The following is a 23092-nucleotide window of genomic DNA, read 5'->3' on the forward strand; positions in this document are numbered from 1 at the left end:
TCTAATAAACTTGAAAGAGCATCTGGCCCAAAGACAGGAGCTGCTCTCACAAACATTCAATTCTCTTCCTTCTTGGTTTTTTTTTTTTTTTTATTATTACAAATAGCTCCATGACTGCATAGGACATGACAGCAAATTAACAACTGCACTATTTTTTTAAATAGCTGCATTATCTGTCTTATTACAAGCAGCTAATTTAAAAGGCAGTGCTTTTGCTCTGCCTCACTAGGACCACATTTAGTGGAGGATAAGCGAAACTGTCAACTTCATATTCTTCTGCATCAAAGAGATAAAAGTGTAAAGGCTCACCCTACCATTCAAATCCTCTCCCCCAAAAAGGGAATCCTCTCTTTATTGAAAGGCTAAGAGACAACACCTACCTTTGAACAGCTCTGGGCATCTTGCAACAGTTTCTATAAAGCGTGATTTGTAACAGGAAAGTTACCTGGGTTTTTGTAGATGCTGAGCACATCCTTGAAATAATGAGGTAAGAATCTTTCCAGTAAAAGCAGCACATCCTCTAGCTCTTCCAGAATCCCCACAAGCAGGAAATTTTCATTCACGTTCAGTTTTGCTCTTTCGAGGGCCCATTCTCCAGGCTCCCTTTAAGGATTTAAAAAAAAAAAAGTCTCTAAATGGTGTGTTTGCTTTGGAAATTCAAATGAAGAACATGATTGATAGAAAAAAAATTATGATGGAAGGAGTCGTGGGGAAAACCTCACACAGATTCCCACTGGGAAATCTATACAAAGTTAAGAAAGCATCTTGGTTCCCTGACTCAAATATGCTCATATATGTTTTTTCATATATGAAAGCAGGCTTTGTGATATTATGTTTACTGGAGTTATGATCAGATGGAAAAAGATCTGGAAAGAAAATGGAAGAACGGAAAGATATATGTGGCTTCCAAAGCTCATTATGAATCATATAGAAGCAGTTTAGCATGTAAAAATGTGACTATTTTATAATAAAGTTAGATACAGTACAGTAGTACTAAATTCTCTATACAGCTTTCACTGACAGAGGTTCCAAACGTCTCACCCATAAAACAGTATCAGCTCAGAAAATTCACAGCATGTGACAAAAAAGTTATTTTGATAATGTACAGCAGAGCTTATTGCTTCCTATGGAAATGCAGCTTACACGGTCTTCCTTTTCTTTACAGAGACTTTGCCTATTTTTATTCTTTCCATTCATATTTGTTAAGACCGTGTTTTTATTTTTTTCTACACTTTTCTCATGGTCTGGACAGTGGGCATACGTTGTGGTATTGCAATGACTGCAGCGTGATAGCATCATGTTTTTAATAGCGCCAACCAGAAATACTTATTGGCCCCTCTCAGAGTGGAAAGTTTTTACCACCACTTACACTTTCTGAAATGATCAGTATTGCTGCAGGCCTGCAGATTTACCTATAGGTTCACACTAGCTGGTATAAAGGGATGTAGGCCCATGGACTCCAATGATTTACAGCAGTTGAAGGTACGTCCCATAATTCTTTGTAACATTAACTTGCATTTCCTGCAATCAGAGCGCTCCTTCCTTTTATAAGCACATATTCTGCAGCAGTGGTGTCCAACCCTCTCAGTTATGAAAGGCATTCCAGGGCAGGGGAAAAGGGGGATAAAATGAGATCCAACAACTGGTTCTGTCTTTCTTTCTCTGTCTCACCTCAGATGCAGGGTTAATCAGCCCGGGAGCTGCTCCAACTTGCGCAAGCTGACAACAGTTCCATAGGGAACATATGTCATTTTAGGGACAACTGGACTGTAGCGCACTTGAACCACTCCCCTTTCCCAATCTGACACATGCCCTGCACAAGGGGCTACAAGAAGTAGGGGCATAGGCTTTGCTTATGAGGCTGTATGCACACTGGGGACTGAGCAGTGCAAAGGGAGTGGCATGGGACAAAGAATCTGTCCCAAATAATTGATAGTGGCCTGTAGACCATTTTGAAATAGTATATTTGACCCTTTGGCTGAAAAAGTTGGACACCAGTGTTGCAGAATATGACCTTATGAAAGGAAGGGTGGGGTTGAAGGTCAGGTCCTTGCTCTGAGGGAAGCCTTGGGTGGGTGGGGCTGGGTTCTACCCCTGGGGGGTAAAGCTGGGAGGCCCTTGGTGGGGTTGCAGAGCAAGATCACCCTGTACTCACCCCACAGTGGATGCTCCTGTCCCTTCAGGGCTGGGCCTAGCTCTCTGCAGTGCAATCTGGCGCATGGGGTGATAGCACCACTTCGGTTTGGGTCAGCCACCCCTTCATCATATCCTCATTGGACAGAAGCTGCAGGAGCTGCTGCTGAAGGTTAAATTCTCATTTTATGTAGTTTACGTTCTTTTTCATTTTATTTTATGTTATTTCACATTTGCACACAAAGCTCTAATTATAGTGTGTACTCAAAGAAAAAAATGCAAAATTTATACCCTTCACTTAAAAAATTCCTTATATATATTATTTCATAATAAATACATACTGTTACCACACACTGTCACATGAGTCATGTTTTCCCCTATATTCACAATTGGGAACAACTGTTGTCTCTCTGATACCACTCTGTGTGGTAACTATTGGCAAGTGTTCAATGTCTATTGCTGTACAGAAATCAGGTATGTGTGATATACATTTACCTGCATCTTGGATGCTGTCCACAGAAATATGGTATGATGTAAAATAACCTGGGATTGGAACATTCAGGGTAGTTTTCAAGAATACATATGTTAATATCCTAGGAGAATGAAAGGAAAATAAAGTTAAATATCGTATCTCACCATCTCCATAAAAATGTGCTCTTTTCTTTCCAACCTAAGTAAAGTTTTCCCATACTTCATGGTGTAGCCCTGACTGCACTGAATCTACACTTAAGTCCCTCAAGAATAACTTGCAGGATATTTAACATTTCTGAATTTCATTAGCATTGGAAAAATTTTCTGTGAGCATCACATCATCTTGCTGCAACGTCGTGCTGTTATTCTGTTGCAGTGAACACATCTTCAAAGCAAAGTTTTAACTTCACACCCTTTGATTAAAATGTACTGAAGAACAACTTTGGTATGAGACTGTTTTTGAACGTAGCCAGATTAAGCATCAATTTATTAACACCATCATTACAGTCTAACTACATTATCACTGTATAGGTATGACATTTCAGCCTGCTATAGTTATAGGAAGTGCAGACCTTTAGTTACTCTCGTATTAACACTGGGGCTGTTGATTAATCGCTGTTAACTCACGTGATTAACTAAAAAAATTGCAATTAATTGCTGTTTTAATTGCACCGTTAAACACTGGAATACCAACTGAAATTTATTAAATATTTTTAGATGTTTTTCTACATTTTCAAATATATAGATTTCAGTTACAACACAGAATACAAAGTGTACAGTGCTCACGTCATCCTTTTTAGAGTGCAAATATTTGTAATAAAAATAATATAAACAAAAGAAATAGTATTTTTCAATTCACCTTATACAAGTAATGTAGTGCAATCTCTTTATCATGAAAATACAACTTACAAAGGTAGATTTTCTTTGTTACATAACTGCACTCAAAAACAGAACAATGTAAACTTTAGAGCCTACAAGTCCACTCAGTCCTACTTCTTGTTCAGCCAATCGCTAAGACAAACAAGATTGTTTACATTTATGGGACATAATGTTGCTTGCTTCTTACTTATGTCACCTGAAAGTAGACTTATAGACTTTAGGGTCAGAAGAGACCAATGTGATCATCTAGTCTGACCTCCTGCACAAAGCAGGCCACAGAACCCTACCCATCCATTTCTATAACAAACCCCAAACCTATGTCCGAGTTATTGAAGTCTTCATATTGCGGTTTGAAGACCTCAAGCTGCAGAGAATCCACCAGCAAGTGACCCATGCCCCACGCTGCAGAGGAAGGCGAAAAAACCTCCAGGGCCTCTGCCAATCTGCCCTGGAGGAAAATTCCTTCCCGACCCCAAATATGGCAATCAGCTAAACCCTGAGCATGTGGGCAAGACTCACCAAACAGCACTTAGGAAAGAATTCTCTGCAGTAACTCAGATCCCATCCCATCCAACATCCCATCACCGACCACTGGACCTACTTATCTGCTGATGATCAAAGATCAATTGCCAAAATTAAGCTATCCTATCATACCATCCCTTCCATAAACTTATCAAGCTTAGTCTTAAAGCCAGATATGTCTTTTGCCCCTACTACTCCCCTTGGAAGGCTGTTCCAGAACTTCACTCCTCTAATGGTTAGAAACCTTTGTCTAATTTCAAGTCTAAACTTCCTAGTGTCCAGTTTATACCTATTTGTTCTTCTGTCTACATTGGTACTAAGCTTAAATAATTAATCTCCCTCCCTAATATTAATCCCTCTGATATATTTATAAAGAGCAAGCATATCCCCCCTCAGCCTTCTTTTGGCTAGACTAAACAAGCCAAGCTCTTTGAGTCTCCTTTCATATGACAGGTTTTCTATTCCTCGGATCATCCTAGTAGCCCGTCTCTGAACCTGTTCCAGTTTGAATTCATCCTTCTTAAACATGGGAGACCAGAACTGCACACAGTATTTCAGGTGAGGTCTCACCAGTGCCTTATATAACGGTACTAACACCTCCTTATCTTTGCTGGAAATACCTCGCCTGATGCATCCTAAAACTGCATTAGCTTTTTTAACGGCCATATCACATTGGCGGCTCATAGTCATCCTGCGATCAACCAATACTCCAAGGTCCTTCTCCTCCTCTGTTGCTTCCAACTGATGCGTCCCCAATGTATATCTAAAATTCTTATTATTAATCCCTAAGTGCATGACCTTGCACTTTTCACTATAAAATTTCATCCTATTACTATTACTCCAGTTTACAAGGTCATCCAGATCTTCCTGTATGATATCCCGATCCTTCTCTGTGTTAGCAATACCTCCCAGCTTTGTGTCATCTGCAAACTTTAATAGCACATTCCTGCTTTTTGTGCCAAGGTCAGTAATAAAAACGTTAAATAAGATTGGTCCCAAAACCGATCCCTGAGGAACTCCACTAGTAACCTCCTTCCAGCCTGACAGTTCACCCTTCAGTACGACCCGTTGTAGTCTCCCCTTTAACCAGTTCCTTATCCACCTTTCAATTTTCATACTGATCCCCATCTTTTCCAATTTAACTAATAATTCCCTATGTGGAACCGTGTCAAATGCCTTACTGAAATCAAGGTAAATTAGATCCACGGTGTTTCCTTTGTCTAAATAATCTGTCACCTTCTCAAAGAAGGAGATCAGGTTGGTTTGGCACGATCTACCCTTAGTAAAACCATGTTGTAATTTGTCCCAATTACCATTGACCTCAATGTCCTTAACTACTTTCTCCTTCAAAAATTTTCCAAGACCTTACATACTACAAATGTCAAACTAACAGGTCTATAGTTACTCAGATCACATTTTTTCCCTTTCTTAAAGATAGGAACTATGTTAGCAATTCTCCAGTCATACGGTACAACTCCTGAGTTTACCGATTCATTAAAAATTCTTACTAATGGGATTGCAATTTCATGCGCCAGTTCCTTTAATATTCTTGGATGAAGATTGTCTGGGCCTTCCGATTTTGTCCCATTAAGCTGTTCAAGTTTGGCTTCTACCTCTGTCATTACCTAGTCCCAGATTTGGACCTTAGCGTCCAAAATATGGGGGTTAGCATGAAAACCTCCAAGCTTAGTTACCAGCTTGGACTTGGTAAAGCTGCCACCACCCAAAAAATAAGAGTGTTTTGGGGCACTCTGGTCCCCCCAAAAACCTTTCGTGGGGACCCCAAGACCCAAATCCCTTGAGTCTCACAACAAAGGGAAATAAACCTTTTCCCTTCCCCTCTCCAGGTGTTCCTGGAGAGATACACAGAAGCAAACTCTGTGAATCTAAACAGAGGGATTCCACCCTCTCTATTTCCAGTCCTGGAAACAGAAGTACTTCCCTCTTCACTCAGAGGGTATGCAAAGTCAGGCTAGTAAATCTAACACACACAGATTTCCCCCTGACTTCTTCCTCCCACCACTTCCCTGGTGAGCACAGACTCAATTCCCTGGAGTTCCCCACTAAAGAAAAAACTCCAACAGGTCTTAAAAGAAAGCTTTATATAAAAAGAAAGAAAAAGTACATAAAAATGGTCTCTCTGTATTAATATGACAAATACAGGGTCAATTGCTTAAAAGAAATATGAATAAACAGCCTTATTCAAAAAGAAGACAATTCAAAGCACTCCAGCAACTACATACATGTAAATACAAAAAAACAAACCTATCTTTGTACTCACAACTTGGAAACAGAAGATTAGAAAGCAGGAAATAGAAAAAATCCTTCCCATAGCCGAGAGGGACAGATACAAGACAAAGGACTCAGATGCAAACTTCCCTCCACCCAGATTTGAAAAAGTCTTATTTCCTGATTGGTCCTCTGGTCAGGTGTTTCAGGTTACTTCTTTCCAGGTGAAAGAGACATTAACCCTTAGCTATCTGTTTATGACAACCTCATATGTGGTAATATTCACCTCCATATCCTCATTCCCATTTGTCATTCTTCCATTATCCCTAAGCTCCTCATTAGCCTTATTAAAGACTGAGGCAAAGTACTTATTTAGATATTGGGCCATGCCTAGGTTATCCTTAACCTCCTTTCCATCCTCAGTGTTTAGCGGTCCCACTTCTTTCTTTGTTTTCTTCTTATTTATATGGCTATAGAACCTTTTACTATTGGTTTTAATTCCCTTTGCAAGGTCCAACTCTACTTGGCTTTTAGCCTTTCCCACTTTATCCCTACATGTTCTTACCTCAATAAGGTAGCTTTCCTTGCTAATCCCACCCTTCTTCCACTCCTTGTAGGCTCTCTCCTTTTTCTTAATCACCACTCTGAGATGCTTGCTTATCCAGCTTGGTCTACAACTCCTGCCTATGTTTTTTTCCCCCCTTTCTTGGGATGCAGGCTTCTGATAGTTTCTGCAGCTGCGACTTAAAGTAATTCCAGGCCTCCTCCGCATTTAGATCCACAAGTTCTTCAGTCCGGTCCACTTCCCTAACTAATTTCCTTAATTCTTTAAAGTTAGCCCTTTTGAAGTCAAAAACCCTAGTCCCAGATCTATTTTGTTTATCCTTCCATCTAGTTTGAACTGAATTAGCTCATGATCACTCGAACCTAGGTTGTCCTCTACAACCATTTCTTCTATCAGGTCCTCACTACTCACCAAAACCAAATCTAAAATGGCATACCCTCTTGTTGGTTCTTCAGCTACTGGTGAGGAAATCCATCTGCTATCATATCCAGAAAAATCTGAACCCTATTATTCTTGCTAGCACTTGTCCTCTAGTTTATACCTGGGAAGTTAATCTCCCATGATCACACATTTCCCATTAGTGTTTACTTCATTAAAAACATTAAAGAGGTCTCTATCCGTACCCAAATCAGATCCCGGTGGTCTGTAGCACACCCCAAGCACTATCTCAGGGGAGGCTCTGGTAGCTTTCTTTCCCAGTGTGATTGTTGCCCAGACAGACTGTCTTGTCCATTCCATCACTTCTTATTTCTTTACAGTTAACCTCCTCATTGATGTACAATGCTACTCCACCACCTTTGCCTTTTTTTCTCTCTTTCCTAAACAGCACACAGCCTGCAATACCTGTACTTCAGTCATGACTACTATTCCACCATGTTTCTGTTATCTCTATAATATCCAGTTTCACTTCTTGCACCAGTAGCTCTAGTTCCTCCATTTTGTTCCCTAGGCTCCTCGCATTAGTGTACAGACATCTTAATTTTTGCCGTTTGGCTTCACAGACATTCTTTACCCTGTTAGGCAGAGACATTCTACCACCAGCATCACCTGTTAGTCTGCTATCTACACTACTCTTCCTCCTTGCATCAATTCTTCTGTCCACGGCTGTATCCCCTCTTACTTTGTTTACTTCCCTCTCAAGGTTAAATTGCGGCATGGAGATCTCCTGGACATCTCCCAACCATCTCCCCCAAATTCCTAGTTTAAAGCTCTCTTAATCAGTTCGGCGAGCCTCCATCCTAGTAATCTATTTCTCTTCTTACTCAGGAGAAGTCCATCCTGAGAGAACAGTCTTCTGTCCATAAATGCTTCCCAATGGCCATACATCCCAAAGCCCTCCTTATAGCACCACTGCCTGAGCCATCTGTTAACTGCCATAATCTTGTTACACCTTTGTTGCCCTTCTCTAGGAACTGGCAGAATCCCACTGAAGATCACCTGAGCCTCGATTTCCTTAAGTGTCTTCCCCAGTCTTGCATAGTCTTCCTTTATACATTCCAGAGAGTATCTAGCCGTATCATTCTTTTCCACATGAAGGACAATCAACGGATTCTTTCCCGCTCCCGCTAGGATCCTTTTCAGCCTCAAGTCCACATCCTGTATCTTAGCACCCGGCAGACGGCACACCCTTCTGTTCTCCCGATCAGCTCTAGTTACAGGCCTGTCTATTCTTCTCAGTAAGGAGTCTCCAATCACGTAGACCTGCCTTTTCCTGGTGACAGGGTGATTGTCCAGTCTATCCCGCGCACCCGCTGGCTGCAAGTCCTCTCGATTCCTATTCACCCTTGCAATCCTCCTGGGGCTTATATTTGGTGTTGCCTCCATTGACTCCTCCCCTCCTCTTGTATGACTATCAGCTCTTTTCTTTTTCCTTGCCCTCTCTCCTATAGTGACCACCTGCTGCGCCCCTTTTTTCATTTTCCAACTTGGCAAACCTGTTCCTGAGTTCTATTTCTCCTTCACTGGCCAGTCTTTTCCTCTGCCTGCTTCTCTTAGTCACATGCTTCCACTGTCCACTTTCCTCCCCCAGCAGTCTCTCCTCTGAATTCTTTGGTCCTGCTTCCATCTGCACATCTGAGCTTGTCCCTTCAGCCTCCTCATGTCTTTGCTCCATCATCTGCTCAACCCCCCTTCTAAACTCAACCAGAGTTTCCACCTGCATCTCCAGACCTCGGATCTTTTCTTCCATCAGCTCTATCAGGCGGCACTTCATGCAGACAAAATTCTTTTTAGGTGCCCCTTCCAGGATCATGTACATGCCGCAGCTTCCACATCCAGTCATCCTCATTGTGTCTTTCACTGCTACCTCTGTATCAGTCATAGCCTTCCCACCTAAAGCCTGGTAGTGAACGGAACAGAACACAACACAAATCCCCAGCAGGCACCAGACCACCACCCACACCCTTAACAAGCCTGTCGGTTCGTCTTAGTCTCCCCTGCAACCTCCCTCTGAAACTCCCCTGTTGGCAGCTCTGTTTGCTGGCTCCTGTGCCGCTGCCTGACTGGCTGGCTACTTTTATAGGACCCCTAATCAGGGCTCCCAGCACACTGCCCCTAGCAGCCTCCACACACACACACACACACACACACACACACACACTACACAATACAATCCACAAACTACAAACTACAAAAACCTGCTCCTCCAACAGAACTCCCTCTGAAACTCCCCTGTTGGCAGCTCTGTTTGCTGGCTCCTGTGCCGCTGCAGCTGTCTGTGAGAGACATTCGCACGGCACTTTTATAGCCAGCAGTGCAAGATTTTTACGTGCCAGATATGCTTAACATTCATATGCCCTTTCACGCTTCAGTCACCATTCCAGAGGTCATGCTTCCATGCTGATGATACTTATTAAAAAAATAATGCATTAATTAAATTTGTGACTAAACTCCTTGAGGGAGAATTGTATGTCTCCTGCTCTGTTTTGCCCACATTCTGCCATATAGTTCATGTTATAGAAGTCTCGAATGATGATCAAGCACATGTTCGTTTTAAGAACACTTTCACTGCAGATTTGACAAAATGCAAAGGTACCAATGTGAGATTTCTAAAGATAGCTACATTACTTGATGCAATGTTTATGAATCTGAAGTGCCTTCCAAAATCTGAGAGAGACAAGGTGTGGAGCATGCTTTCAGAAGTCTTGAAAGAGCAATACTTCAATGTGGAAACTACAGAACCCGAACCACCAAAAAAGAAAAGCAGCCTTCTGCTGGTGGCATCTGACTAAGATGATGAAAATGAACATAAAATCATAGAACTGGAAGGGGCCTTGAGAGGTCATCTATTTCAGTCTCCTGCTCTTAAAAATTCCCAATGATGAAGATTCCACAACCTCTCTAGGCAATTTATTCCAGTGCTTAACCACTCTGACAGTGGATAAGATATTGAACAGAACAGAACCTAGAACCGATCCCTGTGGGACTCCACTCATTATGCCCTTTCAGCAAGACTGTGAACCACTGGTAACTACTCTCTGGGAACCATTTCCAACCATTATGCACCCACCTTATGGTAGCTCCATCTAGGTTGCATTTCCCTAGCTTGTGTATGAGAAGGTCATGCGAGACAGTGTAAAAAGACTTACTAAAGTCAAGAAATACCACATCTACAGCTTCCCTCCTATCCACAAGGCTTGTTACCCTGTCAAAGAAAGCTATCAGGTTGATTTGACATGATTTGTACCTGACAAATCCATGCTGACTGTTATTTATCACCTTATTATTTTCTAGGTATTTGCAAATTGCTGAATTATTTGCTCCATTATCTTTCTGGGTACAGAAGTTAAGCTGACTGGTCTGTAATTCCCTGAATTGTCCTTATTTCCCTTTTTATAGATGGACACTATATTTGCCCTTTTCCAGTCTTCTGGAATGCCTCACATCTTCCGGAATGTCTCCTGTCTTCCATGACTTTTCAAAGATAATTGCTAATGGCTCAGATATCTCCTCAGTCATCTCTTTGAGTATTCTAGGATGCATTTCATCAGGCCCTGGTGATTTGAAGACATCTAACTTGTCTAAGTAATTTTTTACTTGTTTTCCCTATTTTAGACTCTGATCCTACCTCATTTTCACGGGCATTGATTATGTTTGACGTCCAATCGCCACCAACCTTCTTGGTGAAAACCGAAACAAAGACGTCATTAAGCACCTCTGCCACATCCACATTTTCTGTTATTGTCTTCCCCCTCATTAAGAAACGGGCCTACTCTGACATGCATTGGCCCGCACTGCTTTGGATCGTTATTGAGCATGGATGCATGTTCTCTGGAATGGTGGTTGAAGCATGAAGGGACATACAAATCTTTAGGGCATCTGGCATGTAAATATCTTGCGACGCTGGGTACAACAGCGCCATGAAAACACCTGTTCTCTTTTTCAGGTAACACTGTAAACAAGAAGCAGGCAGAATTATCTCCTGCAAATGTAAACAAACTTGTTTGTCTGAGACACTGACGGAACAAGAAGGAGGACTGAGTGGATTAGTAGGCTCTAAAGTTTTACATTGTTTTATTTTTGAATGGAGTTTTTTTGTACATAATTCTACATTTGTAAGTTCAACTTTTATGATAAAGAGATTGCACTACTGTACTTGTAATGGGGGAATAGAAAAATTCGATTTCTTTTGTTTTTTACACTGCAAATATTTGTAATAAAATAAAGTGAGGACTGTACACTTTGTATTAAAGTGTTATAACTGAAATCAATTTATTCAAAAATGTATAACACATCAAAAATATTTAAATAAATGGTATCCTATCATTGTTTAGCAGTGCGATTAATTGTGATTAATTTTTTTAGTCACTTGATAGCCCTAACTAACACCCTTTCAATCTCACTTGCTGTTAAACTGTCTAGACAATTGGGGGGGGGGGGGGGGCGGGGCTGAATTTTTGTATGCTTGTTCTCAACTCAGAAAGGAATTTTTGAAAAAATGAAGACAGCTGGTTTTGCCAGGTCAAAGTTACGTATATTAAAACAAAAACAAAAAATCAACACTTTCCTCATATATCCCAAACAGAAATTTTACACACAGAACACTCAGAGAGACCTTAGGGATAAGCTATATGTGTCAATGAAATCAGTTCTGCAATTTTAAAACTATGAGCATTTAAGGTTTCTCCATACCAGTAGAATTCACTTTTATATACCCAGTAATACAGTACACTACATCTAAGGAAAGCAGCTGGAGTTGGGTTTCCATAGCATAATTTGGAATTTCTTGATTTGTGTAAAATCTCAACATTAGTGGTAGATAAAGTACTTTATTTTTCTCAATGTAGGTAACACTTAGGATAAAAAAAATCTGGACTTCAAAATTCTCATAGCTTGTTAATCCTAAATGAACCTAAACTGAATATTATAGACATTTCAGATTCTATTTAACATATTAAATGATCTTAAAGACTTTAAATAATGAAGAATTACATTTTAACATAGATACTTGCGTCTTACACATTTTTCTATCCATTTCGCCATTAATCTACTGCAAGTTATGAAAACTGCCTTTCCTTCTCTCATAATCAAAATGAGAAAAATGACATCTTTCAATGCCCTCCTGGTAAACTGTAACTTTGAATATAATTGGGCGGGACTCTATTTATAATATAGCCAGGTATGTATTTTCAAATGAAGACTGAAGGTAACAAATGTGAAGTGAAGGTGCGTCACAAGGTCCACAGAGGAAGTGGTGAACTAAATAAATGGCTTTCAACTAGACACATAACCATCAAAGGAAACTAAATAAAATAATGTGGAAAACCAGTCAGCAATCCCAGTCAGTGGTGACCTCTCCTGCTTACAAGGCTGTTCTCAATACAGTTCTTTAGTCAACAGTACACTATTATACTTATTAAGAATAGCCAAGGAAAATTTTTCTGTTCTACTAAGAAACCTCACAATCCTCTAACTGCTTTTTAAATGTTTGTTGCTCAGTGTCTATTTGTGGGTCAAATTGACCATCACATCCTGACAATCTCACGTGACATGTATTAAGTACAACTACACATTAAAAAAAAAAAGAAAGAAAAGCATAACTTTCTTCAAGCCTGGATGGTTCTGAACAACCAGATGGTGATGGAGAAAAAGTGTAAACATGAACGCTCAGATGCTCATGCTTACAGGGTAAACAGAAAATGAAAGAAGGAAAGGTACGATTTCCTACTTTTTAAGGCTGTAGAAATACCTACCTTGCTCCAATGATACCATAAAGTCAGGGTAGTGGTTTGAATGAAGGTTCCCAAATACAAATATAATGAAGATTTACTGAATGAAGACTGTTATTGTATGTTATCACAAGTTACTAAGACATTTTTGTGGAGATCCAATGACTATAATACATAGCTTTAACCCTGCATAAGTATGATTTTAATCAGTGTTTAATGTTTCATTTAATGTATATCAAGTATGACAGACCCAGTCCAGTTGGGAACAGCAGAGTAGTAGAAGGGAGATATACTGGCCACTGGATAAGCAGTTTTCTGTTCCCTGACTGACCAGAGCAGGAGCCGCTCCAGGCTAATGAGAACACCTGACTCCAATTAACCTGCTAAGACTCAGGTCAGGCCGTTAAGAACCTGACTCTAATTAAGGCCCCTCTGATGCTATAAAAAGGGCTCACTCTAGTCAGGCCAAAGGGAGCCAGAAGAGAGGAAGTGCGTGCAAGGAACTGGGAGCAAGAGGCATGCAAGAAGCTGAGAGTGAGTAGGCATCTGCTGGAGGACTGAGAAATACAAGCATTATCAGACATCAGGAGGAAGGTCCGGTGGTGAGGACAAAGAAGGTGTTCGGTAGAGGCCATGGGGAAGTAGCCTAGGGAATTGTAGCTCTCGTGCAACTGTAACAGGAGGCAGCTGCAGCTGCAGTCCACAGGGCTCTGGGTTGGAATCCAGAGTAGAGGGCGGGCCCGGGTTCCCCCAAAACCTCCCATCTCCTGATCAAACACAGGAGGTATTGACCTGGACTGTGGTTTCTACCAGAGGGGAAGGTCTCTGGGCTGTTTCCCAACCCACAGGGTGAATCTGTGAGGCAAGCAAATCTGCCAATAAGCGCAGGACCCACCAAGGTACAGGAGGAACTTTGTCATACAAGTAAGTATTTGGGCATCTTCATACAAAGCCATATAAAGACAAGGTGATGAATTTCCATTTAATCAGTTTTTTAACATTTTCCATTTTCAAATTCTGGCAGAATTTGGTCCTTCCTAATGAATGCAGAGTACTAGTAACACTAGCTAGAGTGCGCCATATGGTAAGCAGATGCTATGCAAACTTCCTCACATAGCACTGACAATGCAACTCCAGCCAAACATTTAGCAGCCAATGCTATTCTGGTATGAGGCCCCTCCAATGGCTGCCAGTTGTACTAAATTGTGCCAGACTGTGGGTGTTTTCTGAGAATGAGAAATGTCCACTAGAGACCAACCCTCAAAGCCATTTCAATATCCAAACCGAATTCCAGAGGTAAGAAGCTAGTGTCTCAGCCTATAATCCAACCAGGTCACAATTTAACAATGTTATGTCCCATTCACTGTGATGCAGCCAATGCTAAATGACCTGACTAGCACTCTTCAGATGTCACAGTTATTCTGTCAACAAGGTAATTAAATGATTGAAAAGCATTCAATCATGATGATTTGACCATTTCACTTTGGCACTGAAGTAAGTCTCTCTAGGTATTTCTTAATACACCCACTAGTGCAGTATCTGAGCAAATACAAATCTCCATGAAGTTAGGAGTCAGTCAGAAAAAGAACTCTAAAACAACAATCAATTATTTTCTTTTCGTGTGTGACTCTGTGAAAGTGACTACCATGATTTTTTTTTCCTTTTTCCTTTTTGTTTCATTCCACCTCTATGCTAGTTATTGATAGAAAGGGAAAGAGATGAGTCTCACATTTCATCCTGAAGAGAGAGAGAGATCCTTGATCATCCAGATAACTAGCAGAGGAGAGTTCCACAGACTGAGGACAGCTGCCCCGAAAGGCCAATCCTCTGTATGTTTGAGATGCATGCTATATAGTCAGCTCTGTTGGACAGAGGTAGCTATTCAGGAGGATCCTGACCAGAGACAAAAAGAGAAGTGATCTTTGATATAGTTGAGGGGTTCAGGTCACCGAGGCCTTTGAAGATAAAGATCAGGTATTCGATGCCCTGTATCATCTGGTTTCTTCATGGCAATCATATTTATCCAGAATTACAATAAACTGCAGCAGTGGAGTCTAGGGTGATGAATGTGCAGACTGCTGTGGCCAGGTAGCATTAATCAGAAGGGGGTATGGCTTATTAGCCACTCAAGTTTAATAAGAGTACTTTGGTTATTGAGTTAAAAGTAGTGGTGCAAGTACAGTGGTATGGTACGGTACGCTATACCAGTAGCTATTTATCAATTTCTGCTTTTTTCTCCACTTCGGTTCCCAGGGAAAAGGAGCAGAATGTAGGGCTGTTGGGCAGCCCCACACCGGCAGCTCCTCCAGCGTGGCTGCTATACTGCCCACAGCCCTGTCCTCTGGTGGGGCTGCTGTAAAGACCTCAGGCAGGACGACTCAGAAGACACGGTTGCATGGAAGGGCTGGAGGCGGTACAGTAGCTGCACCGGAGGAGCTGCATGTTCTGCTCCTTTTGTCACTGCAATTCCCAGGATATCCCTGCAGTTCAGGGCTCTCCTGGGAACTGCAGCAGCAAAAGGAGCAGAACTTGGGGCCACCTGGCGGCCCTGCACCGGCAGCTCCCCCGGCACAGCTGTACCACCCCCTAGCCCTTCCACGCAGCTGCATCTTCTGAGTCCTCCTGCCTGGGGTCTGTACAGCAGAAGTCTCCAGCACAGTGGGAGGAGAACAGAGCTCCCCAAGGTAATGTGGGATGGATGTGGATCGTGGGGAGGGGAGGGGTCACGTGACCCCACCTGCTTTGTGTCCCTCCCATGAGTGCAGCGTACCAGCAAGAAATGATTGCTATTTGCACCACTGGTTAAGTTATTCAGAAACAATATGGAGCCTAGATGGACTCCAAGACTGTGCACCACTTCAATGATTGAAAGCCAGATGCCTCGACTGAGGGCAATGTTATAGTTTTGGCTTCTTCTACAAAAATTTTCTCTTCCCCATCACCACCACCTTTAACTGGCTGAAGCCAAACCAAGGCAAGAATGTTTTCCTCTAGATTTTTATCTTATTTAGGTACTCTTGAGGGTGTTGTGTTGGAAGTGAAGGCGATGCAGCCCTAGGTATCAGCTGAAGACCATGGGATCTCACCATCTCCTGTATAAGTTTCATGAATGGGATGGGGGATAAAACTGAGCTCTCAGTGAGTGTGCTTACAAGATGCAGTTGCAGTCTTTTGTCATCTGTGCAAAACGAAGGATCTTTCAGGCAGCTGAACAAATGATTGAAAATATGATCATGATTCTAGGTAGACTGCCATTTTTATAACAATAGGTCCAGGAAATCAAAGTACAGTATTCCAATGGTTAGGAAAGATAGAAAATGTGGCAAAAGACCACCTTGGCTTACCCTTGAGATCTTGCGTGACCTACAAAATAAAAAGGCGTCATATAAAAAATGGAAACTAGGTCAGATCACAAAGGATGAATATAGGCAAATAACACAGGAATGCAGAGGCAAGATTAGAAAAGCAAAGGCACAAAATGAACTCAAACTACCTATGGGAATAAAGGGAAACAAGAAGACTTTTTATCAATACATTAGAAGCAAGAGGAAGACTAAGGACAGGGTAGGCCCACTGCTCAATGAGGAGGGGGTAACAGTAACGGGAGACTTGGAAATGGCAGAGATGCTTAATGACTTCTTTGTTTCGGTCTTCACTGAGAAGTCTGAAGGAATGTCTAGTATAGTGAATGCTTACGGGAAGAGGGTAGGTTTAGAAGAGAAAATAAGGAAAGAGCAAGTAAAACATCACTTAGAAAAGTTAGATGCCTGCAAGTCACCAGGGCCTGATGAAATGCATCCTAGAATACTCAAGGAGTTAATGGAAGAGGTATCTGAGCCTCTAGCTATTATCTTTGGGAAATCATGGGAGACGGGGGAGATTCCAGAAGACTGGAAGGGGGCAAATATAGTGCCCATCTATAAAAAGGGAAATAAAAACAACCCAGGAAACTACAGACCAGTTAGTTTAACTTCTGTGCCAGGGAAGATAATGGAGCAGGTAATCAAAGAAATCATCTGCAAACACTTGGAAGGTGGTAAGGTGATAGGGAATAGCCAGCATGGATTTGTAAAGAACAAATCGTGTCAAACTAATCTCATAGCGTTCTTTGATAGGATAACGAGCCTTGTGGATAAGGGAGAAGCGGTGGATGTGATATACCTAGACTTTAGTAAGGCATTTGATACAGTCTCTCATGATATTCTTATAGATAAGCTAGGAAAGTACAATTTAGATGGAGCTACTATAAGGTGGGTGCATAACTGGCTGGATAACCGTACTCAGAGAGTAGTTGTTAATGGCTCCCAATCCTGCTGGAAAGGTATAACAAGTGGGGTTCCGCAGGGTTCTGTTTTGGGACCGGTTCTGTTCAATATCTTCATCAACGATTTAGATGTTGGCATAGAAAGTACGCTTATTAAGTTTGCAGACGATACCAAACTGGGAGGGATTGCAACTGCTTTGGAGGACAGGGTCAAAATTCAAAGTGATCTGGACAAGTTGGAGAAATGGTCTGAGGTAAACAGGATGAAGTTCAATAAAGATAAATGCAAAGTGCTCCACTTAGGAAGGAACAATCAGTTTCACACATACAGAATGGGAAGAGACTGTCTAGGAAGGAGTATGGCAGAAAGAGATCTAGGGGTCATAGTGGACCACAAGCTTAATATGAGTCAACAGTGTGATACTGTTGCAAAAAAAGCAAACATGATTCTGGGATGCATTAACAGGTGTGTTGTAAACAAGACACGAGAAGTCATTCTTCCGCTTTACTCTGCGCTGGTTAGGCCTCAACTGGAGTATTGTGTCCAGTTCTGGGCACCGCATTTCAAGAAAGATGTGGAGAAATTGGAGAGGGTCCAGAGAAGAGCAACAAGAATGATTAAAGGTCTTGAGAACATGGCCTATGAAGGAAGGCTGAAGGAATTGGGTTTGTTTAGTTTGGAAAAGAGAAGACTGAGAGGGGACATGATAGCAGTTTTCAGGTATCTAAAAGGGTGTCATCAGGAGGAGGGAGAAAACTTGTTCATCTTAGCCTCCAATGATAGAACAAGAAGCAATGGGCTTAAACTGCAGCAAGGGAGATTTAGGTTGGACATTAGGAAAAAGTTCCTAACTGTCAGGGTAGTTAAACACTGGAATAGATTGCCTAGGGAAGTTGTGGAATCTCCATCTCTGGAGATATTTAAGAGTAGGTTAGATAAATGTCTATCAGGGATGGTCTAGACAGTATTTGGTCCTGCCATGAGGGCAGGGGACTGGACTCGATGACCTCTCGAGGTCCCTTCCAGTCCTAGAGTCTATGAGTCTATGAGAGCAATTTAATTTTGTGATGAAAACTGAAGTTTCATTGTAACTAGAGCCTACCTTTAGGTGACTGTGGTCCCTAGAATATCTGAAGGGTCCCTCCCTTATTCATGCGGCTGTGAGGGAACATCTGTGAAAAGTCTTCCTCGCTCCATGACTGGAGGTGCAACAGATTGTTCTTCCTCACACACACACTGTCCCATACAAGAAGGTTGCAAGGGGCTCCTTCAGCATGACTCCTTGTCACCTTTACAGAGGAAAGACAGGGTTGGGGAGTGGCACTTCTAGAGGTCCCTGCCTCCCTTCCATTGAGACGCTGATCAGAGGAGAGGTGCTAGGTCCTTTTTCCCTATGAAACTTCAGCTCTTGCAGGGGCTTACACCAAAGGTAAATATTTTCAGGTTATTAACAAGTTGAAAAGTACAACAACAAGGAAGTGATTAGCGAGGAAGGAACCAAGCCTTATCAGAGGCACCATATACTGTAAAGGCAGGTGTATTTACATTTCAGCAAACCCTAGACAAAGTTGAGATGGGATTTATTTTATAATCTTTATTTTCACTCATATTTCTTTTAATCTGTTCTTCCCTATCCCCCAACTTTTAAAATATATATTTTTTCTTTACAGAGAGTATCCAGTAGTGTATAGCTCCTAAAACAGCTTCCCAGAAATACCATAGTGTTTCAGGTTTCAAATCCCCCTCCATCACATTTCAGATAGCAGCTGAAAACGGTTTTCCTTAATCCTGGGACTCTTAAATGCCTACAAGAAACTCATTATCAGTCTTTCAATTTAGCCTTCCCCCAAATTGACCTAAATCACATATTTAAAAAACAACAGTACCTAGAGAATGAAGGAGAGAGAGGGGAACTAAAATATCAATCTTCTGTTCACTAATACATTTGTAAGGCACTCAGTTACCATAGTGATGAGTGCAGTAAAACAACCCACATAGAAGGATTAGAACAATGTTCTTTGGAAAGTTTTTAGGGATTCTTAGCAGCAGCATGTAGGAAAAACAAAAACACCCCATAGAGCCAATTCATTTGAATCACACCCTTGTTCCTAGCCATCTTGTTTGAAGATTAGTTCAAAACAGAAGCCCTTCTGTGGAACACGTAGGACTGGGCAGTCTGTTCTCAGGAAATAGTTTATCCAATGAATTTCACCCTCAGTTTATTGTTTGCAAAAAGACAGATTTTCATTATTCCCAGTTGTTCACATGCTCTCTGTGAACACATTCAGTCAATAAGTTATTTGCTAATAATTTATTTTGTCTGTTATTAGGTGTGTGTGAGGTCATACAGTATTAATTCTATTCTGTCCGGATGACAAGCACTCACAAAGGAGAATGGAAATCACTGAGATTTCAAGATGGCTGCACAACTCTTTGGGGTTTTATGTCCCCAATCCTGCAAATTGCCCCATACAAGTGCCCCCTTCCATTTGTGCAGAGTCCCTCAGAAATCAGTGGGGCTCAGTGTGGAGCAACTTGAAGGATTGAGACCTAACATGTTTGTATAACCCTTCTGCCCGTCAGAGTTGGCAGCAACAAGGGCTGGGTTCAGTATCTAGGAGTTCCGTGCCAATAACACAATGCACAACCGGCTTGAGCCTCCATCCAGTGACCTGGGACAATTACATACCACCCCCCTGGGTGCCTCTAAGAGGCAATACTGCCCCTCTCACAAGCACAGAGTCTGAATGTAGCAAAGCCTTTTAATAAAGGAGGGAAACAATGCGGAGTTATGTTGGGGAAACATGACAAACAGGGTTCATAACACAAACCATGAGCAAAAGACCCACCCCCATGTAAGTCTGGCAGTGTCCTTTTCCCCTCAGCAACCCAAAAGTCACCCCTCCCACCGTTTCTGTCCTTGGTCAGTGCAGCCCCCAGTGTTCAGAAGTTCATCTGCACAGTTTACCTCCCAGCCTGGGGGGAAGTGGAGGGAGGTATGGGGGGCATCTTACATGCTCCACTGCTTGGGTTGATGGCTGATTGCCATGCCTCTCCGCAGGGTTCTGCTGCATTCTTCACTGCTAGCCATGCCTCTCCGCCAACCATCCTGCTAGCCGCTCACCAATATGTCTTCAGCCTATCCTCACTTAACACAGCTCTCAGTGATTTCAGCTGTTAGTGGGGGGACCCCAATGCTGGTGCACTCAGAACCAAAGTGGGTCTAATGCTTAGATCTAGGAAGTGATTTCAGCTCTACCGCATGTAACAAGACTCCTAATGGAGTCAAAATTAGCTCTCTTACACAGTGGAGAGAGGAGGGGTCAAAGTGGTGTTTCAGACCCTCAGAAAGGGCCCTCACTACCAGGTACACATATCTGTCCCCAGCCTCTCTTAGGTCACTGGGCTTTGGAACCCCTGCCTAGAGAGTGCTACTTAGTTGAGGGCAAGTCCCTCTGCTGGGGGTCCCACAGCAAAGTGACTATTTGGGCAAGCAGTCCCTTCATGCTAGGCAGGGTAGGTGTGTCCATACAAACTAGATCAGCCCCTGAAGTCCTTTCCCACAACTCACCACCAGATGTCAGGGTAGAGCTCATTCTGACTCTGCTTACATTTGTATAAGTCCTCATGAGACTTACTTTCTGCACATGTTCTCACAAAAAATATCACATACAGAAGCTTGAAAAAATGAATAAAAAGATAAAGTGAATTTATATGATCTATTCAAACAAATGTTCACAAGTTTTTTTTGCAATATTCTCTCAGTTCTAGCCTTCTGATTTGCAGAGACTCATGCTCATTAAGTGCCACTCAGTGAAAACATGGCCCATGTGCTCTTCCCCAGGATTACTGATCTGAGTGGCTGCACTGCAAGAAGTCCAGCAAAGAACAAATCTGGAGCCTTAAAACAAGTCAGCCCAGGAAGATGAGAGGAAGCAAGTAGAAAGTAGTAAGGAAAAGGTAAAGGTTTCTTTTTGAGAAATTATTTTCTTTACATGAAAAAATATAAACATTACACAAATGTGGAAAAAACAATTTCTTAAAAAGGAAGACGTTAACATTAGTTTTTTTTATTTTTTCCCCTCCAGCAGGAAACAGGATTGTTGTCACTTTTCATGAACACATAAAATGTAGGTTTGGTGCCACAGGACTTTTGTTTGGAATGGCCATTTTAGATGATTATATGATTGGACATTTATCACCAACTTTTGTACTCAGACTGATTTTTCATTTTAAAAAGGGCATTTCTTTGATGCCAGCATGACTTTTCCAATCGAAAATGTAGATACTTGTAGCTGGGAAAACATGAATGTTAAAAAGAAAAGGCAGGGAACTAATTTCTAGTTGCATCAAAAATCCTAGTTTCACTACAGCCTCCTCACCTTCCACTACTCTCATTTCCCTAAGCCCTTCCCACTTCCTCCTTTCCCATTTCCCCACAGATGCAAAGAAAGTGAGAAAGAAATAAAACAGATATTACCAATACAGAGTTTCAATCCATGGAGAACATGGGGCAACGATCTAAAGAGACGTCAACATGGTTTCTTACTCAGTGAAAAAAATGGAAGATGTCAGACATCTTTGAAAAGGGCAAAAAGCCCCAATAAAGACTGGATGCAGATGCTCCTGTGATCTTGAGCAAGTTGCAAAAAAAATCAGCTGTGGGACTCATGATAAAAGCCTTCAGACTTGGCAAGTCTCAGATGCTCTTAACTATGATCTCCAAAGAGGAAGGTCTTCACTGATTAACTTTTTTTTGGGTCATCTTACCTTTGCATTCAAAAGAGTAGTTTGTACTTAGACATGGACCAAGTTCAAGACTCTCTCTGAAACTAATGGGGCAGTCATGATTCCTATCGTTTCAGGTTGATAGGTTTAGAGTATCTTCTTAAAATGTCAACCCAATGCCTTCCAGGCACTGTAAGTTATTTATCCTTTTATCGCACCCTCAAATCTTCCAGTCAAAATAGAGGACTAGAGTTATGTTTTTGTGAGCAACAGGGATATCAGCTGATGGGAGAAACATTTGGACTTGTGGACACATGGAACGGTAGCTTACTTCACAGTAGAGGATAACTTGTCTTTAATTAGAATTACCCTGCAGAGCTGGACCACCTCCACTCCAAAAATTGTGTGAAAAGCAGAGAAAAAACTATTAGGGCCTAGGTATTTCCCAAGTTTTAGGTTGGGAAACTTAGTTCATCTAATATTCCTCTTCCAGTGTTGCTTAAATGTGGAAACTTGACTTTTTAAACTAGTCTAGGCTAGACTATGATTTGCTTAGATTCAACCTTTGGTGCCTTAAATCTACGATAGAATTCCTGGAAGGTTATTATGGCTGGATATTTTCGGGTTTTCTTTAAATTGGCTTTTCCACTTTTATTTGGCAAACTATACGTTTTTAATTTTTTTACAGACCACTTAAGCAAACATCCTGCCAGTTTTATTTCCCACTTTTTTTGTGAGTGTGAAGGATTCTTTTGGATAAATAGAAATGGCATGCAAATTAAACAGCAATGTATTCAGTTCCTCTTCTAGGCATTTCGTTACATTAAGCAGGAGTTACAAAACTGATGTTTGTGCTGAATCTCTAAGGTTTCATTTTGCATTGATATAAAAATTAATGCATCAATAATTTGTAAGTTTTCACTGGCACTAACATCGTTTAAGCACATCAACTTTGCCCACAACAGTGAAAGATTATTTATATATGACAAAATATGAAATATTTCTACAAGCTTTGGTTTTCTCACTTGCAGTATATATATTCATCTATAACGAATTATCACAAAATTTCCTTATTAGAAATCATATTAACATGTAAAGGAAAAAATTCTGCTAATGAGAATGGCAATCCTTTG

The 23092-nt window shown here is 41.4% G+C and overlaps 1 protein-coding gene across 1 annotated transcript in view; it reads right to left on the reverse strand.

The window, feature by feature from the left end:
- Positions 1-23092, reverse strand: part of UST (uronyl 2-sulfotransferase) — a 308265-nt gene that overhangs the window by 61411 nt on the left and 223762 nt on the right. Inside the window, exons 6-7 of the mRNA XM_050949786.1 lie at positions 2629-2726; positions 446-603 (exon numbers count right to left, since the gene is read on the reverse strand). Coding sequence (XP_050805743.1) covers positions 446-603; positions 2629-2726 — 256 coding nt within the window. The remainder of the gene's footprint in view (positions 1-445; positions 604-2628; positions 2727-23092) is intronic.

This window comes from Gopherus flavomarginatus, chromosome 4 (assembly GCF_025201925.1).
Source record: "Gopherus flavomarginatus isolate rGopFla2 chromosome 4, rGopFla2.mat.asm, whole genome shotgun sequence".
NCBI classification, from domain to species: Eukaryota; Metazoa; Chordata; order Testudines; family Testudinidae; genus Gopherus; species Gopherus flavomarginatus.